This window comes from Chinchilla lanigera, unplaced genomic scaffold, assembly GCF_000276665.1.
Source record: "Chinchilla lanigera isolate Chin_1 unplaced genomic scaffold, ChiLan1.0 scaffold00094, whole genome shotgun sequence".
NCBI classification, from domain to species: domain Eukaryota; kingdom Metazoa; phylum Chordata; class Mammalia; order Rodentia; family Chinchillidae; genus Chinchilla; species Chinchilla lanigera.
The window spans coordinates 1,447,155-1,456,834 of record NW_004955495.1 but is presented as its reverse complement, the minus strand read 5'-3'; the positions used below and the strand labels follow the sequence as shown (position 1 = coordinate 1,456,834).

General features: G+C 65.4%; 2 protein-coding genes across 2 annotated transcripts in view; one reads left to right on the top strand and one right to left on the bottom strand.

The window, feature by feature from the left end:
• Positions 1-4,029, top strand: Eif3g (eukaryotic translation initiation factor 3, subunit G). Its single transcript, XM_005405580.2, has 11 exons — positions 1-109; positions 249-295; positions 623-706; positions 815-903; positions 1,068-1,127; positions 2,067-2,171; positions 2,254-2,443; positions 3,024-3,131; positions 3,258-3,394; positions 3,485-3,591; positions 3,929-4,029. Exons 1-11 carry the CDS (start codon positions 90-92, stop codon positions 3,942-3,944), a joined length of 963 nt encoding a protein of 320 aa, XP_005405637.2. The 5' UTR covers positions 1-89; the 3' UTR covers positions 3,945-4,029.
• A 104-nt stretch (positions 4,030-4,133) lies between these two features.
• Positions 4,134-9,680, bottom strand: part of LOC102026884 (suppressor of SWI4 1 homolog) — a 6,618-nt gene continuing 1,071 nt past the window's right edge. The window contains exons 4-15 of the mRNA XM_005406128.2: positions 9,486-9,536; positions 9,229-9,399; positions 8,291-8,367; positions 8,010-8,117; positions 7,789-7,912; positions 7,626-7,704; positions 7,421-7,550; positions 7,265-7,349; positions 7,135-7,216; positions 6,745-6,962; positions 6,357-6,519; positions 4,134-5,283 (exon numbers count right to left, since the gene is read on the bottom strand). Coding sequence (XP_005406185.1) covers positions 4,205-5,283; positions 6,357-6,519; positions 6,745-6,962; positions 7,135-7,216; positions 7,265-7,349; positions 7,421-7,550; positions 7,626-7,704; positions 7,789-7,912; positions 8,010-8,117; positions 8,291-8,367; positions 9,229-9,399; positions 9,486-9,536 — 2,367 coding nt within the window. The 3' untranslated portion in view covers positions 4,134-4,204. The remainder of the gene's footprint in view (positions 5,284-6,356; positions 6,520-6,744; positions 6,963-7,134; positions 7,217-7,264; positions 7,350-7,420; positions 7,551-7,625; positions 7,705-7,788; positions 7,913-8,009; positions 8,118-8,290; positions 8,368-9,228; positions 9,400-9,485; positions 9,537-9,680) is intronic.

Genomic DNA, 9,680 nt, shown 5'->3' with positions numbered 1-9,680 from the left:
TAGGCGACGGCGGAAACACCGGAAGTCTCGTTCTCCTCTCCTTCCGCTTTCTGGCCGGGGCCGGGGTTGCGTGGAGTGAAGAGTTAGCAATGCCGACCGGAGACTTTGAGTGAGTCCGGGCTCCCGGAGGGAGACGCGAGAGCCGACTTGGGGGTTCTGTAGCGTGCTAAGGGCCCGGGGTGAGCCGGGGCCGCGGGGGCTGGACCTCGCTGACCCCGCGCTCTCCTCTCCGCAAACTTGTTCCGCAGCTCGAAGCCCAGCTGGGCCGACCAGGTGGAGGAGGAGGGCGAGGACGGTGAGCGCTGGACGGTGGCCGCGAGGGGCCGCGCTGCCCCAGCCCGGCCATTGTGACCCCCCACGCCCCGCTTTGGCCACCCTCCGCGTGGCCACCCTTTTGCCAGCTTCGGTGGCACGGACCGAGCCCTCGCAGCCGCCCCGGGGAGGGAGCCGGGGCCGCCCGCACCCCTTCACCCCGGAGATCCCCGCTTTGCCGCCGCTCGCGGTCGCCCCGGCCCCGCAGCGCGATGCTTGACAGCTCTCGGCGCTCCCCCTCCCCCAAAGTCCGTGGGCGCCTGAGGCCCCCTCCCCCGCTGACCCTCCCTCCCCACCCTCCTCCTGGCAGACAAATGTGTCACCAGCGAGCTCCTCAAGGGGATCCCCCTGACCACTGGCGACGCCAGCCCAGAGCCTGAGCTCCTTCCTGGAGGTGAGTGACCAGTTCCGCTCTGTGCCAGGGCCCCGCCTCTCCCCGCCCGGAACCCACCCAGTCCCCGTTACCCAGGGGTGTGCGCCCCTTATCTTCTCCCTTCTCCAGCGCCGCTGCCGCCTCCCAAGGAGGTGATCAACGGGAACATAAAGACGGTGACGGAGTACAAGATAGATGAGGACGGCAAGAAGTTCAAGGCGAGGCTGGGGTGGGGACAGGGGCGGGGAGCGCTGTTGGGCTTGGGGACATTTGGACCAGGGTCGCGCGCCCCTGTGCGTTGGGGGCGGGGCCGAGAAGGACCCTCTGGTCCCAGGAACCTGGAGGCACAGCGAGCCTTGACCCGCTCCCCTCCTGCCCGCAGATTGTCCGCACCTTCAGGATCGAGACCCGGAAGGCCTCGAAGGCTGTTGCGAGGAGGAAAGTGAGGCCCTCATCCCTGTTTTGGGGGTGTCCCCCAGGGGCTGAGCCAGAGGAATTGGGAATCCCAGTGTGAGGCAGTTTGTAAGACCCCGAGAAGTCCAGGGTGCAGGAGTGGGTTGGGTAGATTATCATTGACATCCTCATTATTTTTTGTAATGCTGGGGACTGAACAGTGATCCTTCACACGGAGCTCAATCCCCACTCCTGTTTTGTTTTGTTTTTCAGTTTTTTATTATCTGTGTGTCATACATGTTTATGTTCCTTGTGGGAAGTTGGCCCCACCCCTATTTTTTGAGACAGGGTCTTGTTGAGTTGCCCAGGTGAGATTCTCCTGCCTCAGCCTCCTAGAGTGCTGGGATTATGGGCTGGCACGACCATGAGCTGCTTGTGGTTCTTATTTGATAGGAGGATGCTGAGCTCAGGTTGTTTGGCTTGCTGGAGGCTCCTCACATCCCTGACCCTCACTCCTGGTTGGCCCAGTGGGTGCCCAGGGCTCTGCAGCAGCCCCCGCCCCACCTGTCTCCTTGCTCTTATCTGGAGCGCTGCCTCGGCTCAGACCTGCCCAGGCCTCCCGTGGGTGGCATGAAGCGAGGCCTGCATCACGTGCTTACAACCTGTCACTGTTACCGTCATGAGAACTGTTTGGGGATGGTGATAATGGGGGACAAGTCTGGGTGTGGTAGGGCATACCTGTAGTCCCTGTACTCTGGGAGGCTGAGGCAGGAGGATCACTAGCACAGCCTGGGCAACTTGTGACTTAGGGAGAATATCTCAAAAAAAATAAAAATGGTTGGAAACGTAGCTTGCTGGGAAAGGCCTGGGTTCATTTCCCAGTACGGCAAGAAAGGAAATATAAAAATGGGGTTCAAGGCCCAGATACTCTAGGGATAGCGGCCATGGTGTGACCCCACCTCCCTGTCTCCTCCCTCCCTGAGCCCAGAACTGGAAGAAGTTTGGGAACTCAGAGTTTGACCCACCGGGGCCCAATGTGGCCACCACCACTGTCAGCGATGACGTCTCCATGACCTTTATCACCAGCAAAGAGGTGCGTGGCATGGCGGGGCCGGGAGGCGGGGAGGCCTCGAGGGCTCTGCAGCCCCTCTGAGTGCCCGTGCCCGCTTCCGCAGGACTTGAACTGCCAGGAGGAGGAGGACCCGATGAACAAGCTCAAGGGCCAGAAGATCGTGTCCTGCCGCATCTGCAAGGGCGACCACTGGACCACGCGCTGCCCCTACAAGGACACGCTGGGGCCCATGCAGAAGGAGCTGGCCGAGCAGCTGGGCCTGTCCACCGGCGAGAAGGAGAAGCTGCCGGGAGGTGCGGGCCGCGCGGGGCGACCTGCTTGCCGCGGCAGTCCTCCCGCACAGCAGCATCGCGTTTGCTTGTGATCCGTCTGGTGCTGGCAGCTGACCTGGTCTGAAGCGTGCAGAGTGTGTGTGTGTGTGTGTGTGTGTGTGCGCGTGCGCTCCTCCTGTGTGTTTGTGTGTGTGTGTGCGTGCGCATGCGTGCGTGTGTGCATGTCTGTCTGTGGGGCGCACGTGTGACTCCACCGTCCAGGTCCCTGGGGTGACGTCCTGGCGGCCAGTCTGTCTGGGTGACTGCCCGCTCTGGCCTCCGTGAGCGTTGTCCCTGCCACCTAAAGATGCCCCCGCCCTGAGTCGTGCGCCTGCCGCCCGAGGTGCCTTGCCTCGAATCCCTGTGTCCTGTCCCTGTGGGACACTGGGCCGTGGGCGCTCCCCCGCCCGTGGGGCTGGCGGGTGTCGGCCTCCTCTGTGCCACCTTGGTGCTGTCGGAGCCGTCGGAGCCCTCGAGGCCCGGGAGAGGTCACAGGGCCAGGGTGGCAGTGCGGGCGGGGTCCTGTGGCGGGGGCACCCTTGACCGTGCCCTTGGCCTCCAGAGCTGGAGCCGGTGCAGGCGGCGCAGAGCAAGACGGGGAAGTACGTGCCGCCCAGCCTGCGGGATGGGGCCAGCCGCCGCGGGGAGTCCATGCAGCCCAACCGCAGAGGTGAGGCCCGGATCCGGGCAGCGGGCAGCGGGCGGCGACGCTGGGCACCCTGTAATTAGCCAGCGTCGTGTTTGTGGGGATCGGGCGGAGCCTCGTGCTCACAGCTGCCTCGCCTGCCCCCCGCAGCCGACGACAACGCCACCATCCGCGTCACCAACCTATCCGAGGACACGCGGGAGACCGACCTGCAGGAGCTCTTCCGGCCCTTCGGCTCCATCTCCCGCATCTACCTGGCCAAGGACAAGACCACTGGGCAGTCCAAGGTGCACGGCAGCCGCAGGCTGGGCAGGGTGTGGCCTCCGCCCTGGCTCCAGCGCCCGCTGACCCCCATCCTGCCCCGTCCTCTCCCCCAGGGCTTCGCGTTCATCAGCTTCCACCGCCGCGAGGACGCCGCGCGCGCCATCGCCGGGGTGTCTGGCTTTGGCTACGACCACCTCATTCTCAACGTGGAGTGGGCCAAGTAAGACCCCGCCTGCCCTGTCCCCTCCTCTCCCAGGTCACCCTGGGCCTGACAGGGCTGCACCACTCTGCCAGGCACCCTGCCTGTGTGAAGTGACATTCTTTATTGTCCTTTCTCAAAAACTCTGCGGGGGGCAGACGGGCACCAACGGCAGCGTCCGGCCCAGGACAGCGGCGGGGCTTGGCTTGCAACCCTGTGTGGCCCCATGTGTGGCCTTGGTCACTGCACTGTCCTGCCCTGTCCCCACAGGGCCCTGCTTATGTGTGGAGGGTCTTGGGCTGCCCTTCAGGGCCTGGAGCCCCCACACCGACACTTTCCTTGCCCGTCCTCTCTCTAGGCCGTCAACCAACTGAGCTGGCTGCTGCTGCTGTCCAGGCCCTTGGTGACCCGCCAGATTCCACAAGTGGGGGCTCCGCGGGCAGTAAAACGCGGAAAGCACCCTTCGTGTGTCCTGTTCATCGTCCCGCCTCGGGTCGGGCCTGCTGTGGGTGCTGAGCCAGCCTGAGGGTGGGCGCCTACCTTCGGGCAGGACGTGGCTGAGAGCCTGTCACACTCTGGGTCCTTGTCACATCCCAGCACCTTGCGGCAGGGAGTGGGCTTGAGGTGGGCCGGGTCACGGGTTCACCTCGGGGGACTGGGGAGCTGCGGCCGGGGAGGTAGTGCTGGCGGTGAGAGGCAGGCCCCGGTGGCCGCGGCTCCTGTGATCCGGGCGCCGGCGCTCCGCGCAGCAGCCCAGGCTGGGCGCCACGGCCATGTAGAGCAGCGGGTGGATGCAGATGGCCAGCGGCACCAAGCCGCGCGTGGCCTGGTAGCCCAGGTAGGGCCCCAGCTCCAGCGCCCGCACGGCCTGCGCCTCGCTGGGGAAGTCGGGGCAGCGCGCCAGCCAGCGCCGCCGGGCGTCCACGTTGAGCACGTGCGTGACGTGGTAGGGCACGTAGGAGACGGCGTACAGGGCCACCCCGCTGGCCACCAGCACCGCCACGCGCAGCTTCTCGGCTGCCTGCAAGCTGGGGCTGCGCAGCACGGCCCAGCCTAGGGCGCCGTAGGCCACCAGGGTGAGCAGCAGCGGCAGCGCCCCGCCCAGCCCCGCCAGCGCCAGGCTGTAGGCCCTGTAGGCCCCGAGCTGCTGGCCGTCCGCGTTCCCCTGGCACTCGACGCAGGCCTCGAGCCTGCTCGCGTTGCACTCGCCTACCGCGTCCGGAATCTTCAGGCCAGAGAAGCGGAGCGTGGGGGCGGCCAGCAGGGCGGCCAGGGCCCAGCCAGTGACGCTGACCGCCCAGGCGTGCTTGGGCTGCAGGTGGCCGCGCGTGAAGAAGGGGTGGACGACGCCCAGGTAGCGGTTGAGACTGATGCAGGTGAGGAAGATGATGCCGCCCAGCAGGTTGCAGGCGAAGAGGAAGCGCTCCAGGCGGCAGGCGGCCGCGCCGTAGCGCCAGTGCTTGGGCGGGTGGAAGTAAGCGGCCATGGGCAGCAGCGTCAGCGCGTAGAGCAGGTTGCTGACCGCCAGCTGCGCCGAGAAGACCACCGCCGGGTTCCAGGGCCGCGGCTCCCGGGTGCGGAAGCGGTGCAGGGCCAGCCCGTTGCCGGCCATGGCCACCAGGAACTCGGCCACCAGGACAGGCCACAGGAAGTTCTCCTGGTAGTGGCTGAGCTTGCGGTAGGCAGCTGTGGAAAAGTTGCAGGGCCTGGCACCTGTGGGCAGAGGTGTCACTGGCTGTGAGCCCTTTCTCAGCGCGGCCCCCCGAGCCCACGTGTGACAGTGACAGGTCCCTTCTGGGTGCCGGGCCGGCCTCTGCTGCTCCCAGGAAAGTAGCACCGAAGGCCAGAGCCAGAGCTTGTGCCGTGCACCTGGTGTGTGATGGCAGGGCTGTCCTGGAGGTGTGGATGTCCGCCGCAGCGGCATTTGTGGAGTCCCCAGCCTCACTCTGGTCAAACTCCCTCCCACCACCAACAGAGGGTGCCAGTGGGCACCGTGAGTCAGGTCCCCTGTGACAGGAAACTGCTGCTGCAGGGCACAGCTTATCACATGTGCCCACTTCTCATGTGCACTCATGTACAGGCCCTGGGTTTTTTCCTGTTTGAGATAGGGTTTTGCTATGCATTTCAGGCTGGCCTTGAGCTCACTTTGTGCCCAGGCTGGTCTCAAACTCAGAGACCCTCCTGGCTCAGCCTCCTGTGCTGAGATTACAGGCGTGCCCCACCACACCCAGCTAGGGCCCTGGGTTTGATCCCTAGCACCACAAAACAAACAAAAGACAGAATCAAAACATAAAGGCAGGTTCATGTAGCCCTTGCAGGCGTCCACCTCCAACTGCACCTGCCTCCACCGGCCTTGAATGCACACCCCAACCGGCTCGGCAGCTGCCCCAGATGCACAGTGCTTAGTCACCAACCAGGACTTGCCAGGATTCCTGCCCTCACCCCTTTTCCATCTGGCCTGGGAGGTTACCTGCCCTGATCTCTGGGCTTCACAACCCCAGGTCCCTTCCCCAGTTCCTCCACTCCATCATTGTAAGGGGCCCCTTGACAGCCACTCCAGGAAGCCAGGTGTCTCTTGTCCACCCCTGGCCACATGGCAGGTGGGACGACAGCTTTGGTGCCCTCCCTGTGGAACCCGAGGTCTCCCTCCAGAGTCGGGCTCTAACCTACCTCCCCGTCAGGAACCAGCCCACTGCAGCCACACAGCAAGGCCCAAGGCTTGCACACAGCATCCCGACCAGACCCGCAGCCAGCCCAGCCCAGCCCAGCCCAGCGCAGCTCCTCACCCGACACCACGGCTGCCATGCTTCCACTCACACACTCAGCCTCCCAGGTGCCAACTGCAGCGCCTGGGGCCTCGGCCAGGTTCCCAGCAGTGTGACCGGCCCCTCCTCTGCAGGCAGCTGCAACCTCAGCCTGCAGAGTGCACTGGGATGGCACTTCCGCTTCCTCTCATTGCAACACTTCGGGCGACAAGGACCCTCCCATAGCCGGAAGCTGGGCCCCCGGCCCCAGCACCAGATTTGCCATCTCACACCCAGACTCAGGCAGGGTTGCGCCTTTATTGCAGGGAGGGTGGGGACAACAGCTCCTTTATGAAAGGAAACCGAGGGCTGCTGGGCGCCACTCGGGCCCCAATCTGGGGCATCTGTGCTCTGCTGCGCTGGCTCAAGCCCCTCTCCTGGGCGGCCTCCTCCGGCCTTGGCCTCGGTCCCGGGTGACGCCTCTGGGTCCCAGCTTGGCTGGGGCTCTGTGAGGGCCCCCCTGGGGCTTGGGCGGCCTCCGGCCCGCACCCCCACCCCGGGCTCGCTCAGGTCTCCGCTCCTTCGCCTGCTGCTTCCTGCCTGGGGGCCTGGTGAGCCGTCTCCGCTTGGTGGCCCTGGGGAACATGTCTGTGGGGAGACACGAGGTCAGGGACCTGTCACCGACAGGCCCCGGGCCGCTTGGTGGCCCTGGGGAACATGTCTGTGGGGAGACACGAGGTCAGGGACCTGTCACCGACAGGCCCCGGGTGCCCCGTCACCGACAGGCCCCGGGTGCCCCACGCAGCACCCCGCCACATACCCTCATCGGGCTCCTCGCCCACGGCCTGGCGGAAGTACTCGGCCTCCTCCTCCTCCTCCTCCTGCTGGTCCGGCCCCTCTGCCTCCGGGGGATCCTCCTCCTCCTCCTCCTGCTGGTCCGGCCCCTCTGCCTCCGGGGGAGCCCCAGGGTCCTCAGCATCACTGTCCCCGTCAGCCCCAGCCCGGGCCCTCTTCATGCCCGCCAGGCTCTTCTTCCTGGAGGCGGGGGTGTCAGTCCCGCGGCGGCTGGGACCCCCTCCCCGCCCGGCCCCGAAGCCCCCACGCACTTGTGGGCTGCGCGCTGCTCGCGCTTGCGCTGCACGTTCTGGGCCTGCTGCTCCTGCCTCTGCGCCTTGAGCCGCAGCCTCTCCTCCTTGGCCGCCAGGATGGCCTGGAGCTCCTCCTCCGTCTTGTGCACTGCGCGGGGACACAGGGCTCACACAGGGCTCACCCGGCCCGGCCCGGCGCCCCCGCCGCCCCTCCCCACCGCACCGAAACTGTGGAACAGCACGTTGCCCTCGCCCACGCCCTCCTGGATCTTGATGAGCCGCAGCGTCATCCGGGGACCGATCTGGGGGGTGGAGGAGAGTGTGTCAGGCGGCCCTGGGAGTGGGGGCCGCCGGCCCGGGGGGCCCCGGGGTCACCTGAGCTGCACCTCTGTGAGCCGCACAGCGCTCTGCTCCGCCCGCATATTGCCGCGCCCCGCCACAGCCTGCGGCAGCTCCGTGATGTTGTGCTCGCCGTCGGGCTCTGCCTCGCTCTCCGACAGCCCGGCGCCCCTGTGTGGATGGGGACACGTGGGGCTCGGGACGCAGCTGGCTTGGAGCCAGGCTGGAAACTGGTCCCAGGCCCCAGTCCCACCGGTGCCCCCCTCACGTGGCCAGCAGCTCGCTGATGTCCTGCAGGCGGCTCATGTTGGGGAACTTCTCCTGCAGCAGCTTCTTCATGCCCCGGCTCGCGCCCACGGGGACCACCTTGATGCTGCTGCAGGGGCGGGGCGGGCAGGGTCAGGGTCAGAGCGCGGGGCGGGCCCCTCTTCCTCCCCTCGCTCCCCGCCGTGCGTCAGCGCGTTTACTTCAGACTGAGCATCACAGAGTCTCAGCAGCAGCGTGGTCATCAGCCGCACGGCCCCCGTGCCACCCCCGGCCCCCACTCACTAATGGCGGAAGTCCAGCTCCTGCGAGTCGGGGTTGTAGTTGATGAGGAGGCAGCGCTTGATGGTGTTCAGGTTCACCTGGAGGACGGGACAGGGCGCTGAGAGTGTGAGGCCTTGGCGGGGAGGTCGCTGACCCCAGCCAGGCACGGACACCTCGCTGCGTGTTCCTGCAGCCCCAGGTCACAGTGTGCAGCGGTACTGGGGACCCACGCAGGCTGTGAGGTGGCGGCAGCCTCCACAAGCTGCCCGGGCCCTGAAACCCTGGTTCTGGGGCCCAGAGACTGCTCAGATATCCTGACAAATAGCACTTTTTTTTTCTTTCTTGGCAGTACTGGGGTTTGAACTCAGGACCTCTGCACTGAGCTCCATTCCCATGCCTTTGTATTTTTTTTTCCTTTGCATTTTTTGAGATGGAGCCTTGTTAAGTCACCAAATTTCCCAGGCTGGCCTCCAATCTGTGACCCACCTGCCTCAGCCCCCTAGACCGCTGGGATCAGAGGCACACACCATCTTGCCCAGTTGAGCACTATCGCAGAATAAACCCTGATGCGAGAGCTGCTGGTGCCAGGAATGAGGAGCTACACGTGCAGCTCAGAGGCCAGGTGCTTGCTTCACATGTGCCAGAATCACAGGAAATGAATCCTCCAACGCCGGGCATGGAGACATACACCTGTCACCCCGGCACTAAGGTGGGGGGCTGAGGCAGGAGGATCGCTGTAAGTTTCAGGGTAGCCTGGACTACATACGCAAACTCTGTCTCAAAGAACAAAAAAAAACCCCTCCACTCCTGCCTCCTTGAACACAACCTCAAGTGAACAACTTCACTGCTGCACACCTCAGTTCCCCTCTGCAAAACGAAGCCACATCAAGGTCCTGCGGCAGCTACTGCCTGGCGTGGCCTGGCCACCCACCCACCCCGCCCCTCGCTTCGTGGCCCACCTTGTGCACGTTGATGGAGGGGAACAGGTTCTGGAACATGGTGGCCATGAGCTTCACGTGCATGCCGTGGGGGCCGAAGCTGTTGAGCACCAGCAGGGGCGGGTGGGTGAACTGCTGATTGTGCATGCGGTGCCGCCGAAGCGAGGAGACCACGTCGCGCACCAGCGTGTACTGCAAGGACGGCGATGGGTGGGTGCCGCCCTCGGGGCTGGGGCCGCCCGCAGCCCAGCTCCTACCCCCGGCTCTCTGGCCCTTACCTTGTTGATCTGGAAGGTCAATGTGGGGCCCCCTGGGAGGCGCATGAGCTTCTGCAGGAGGAGAGGATGGTGAGGGCGGAGGGGCCAAGCAGGCAGGGGGAGCAGGGACCTCCACCCCTCTCTTCAGAGTGTTTACTTTGAAGCCAGAATCACAGCAGCTCAGAGGCACAGGGTTCATCCTGAGAGATGGGGGAG

Bases quoted from the DNA above. Each gene is read 5' to 3' on its own strand.
- Eif3g (XM_005405580.2), top strand. From the start codon at position 90: ATGCCGACCGGAGACTTTGA. The intron at 110-248 runs GTGAGTCCGGGC...CTTGTTCCGCAG, and splicing joins ATGCCGACCGGAGACTTTGA to CTCGAAGCCCAGCTGGGCCG. The intron at 904-1,067 runs GCGAGGCTGGGG...TCCTGCCCGCAG, and splicing joins AGGACGGCAAGAAGTTCAAG to ATTGTCCGCACCTTCAGGAT.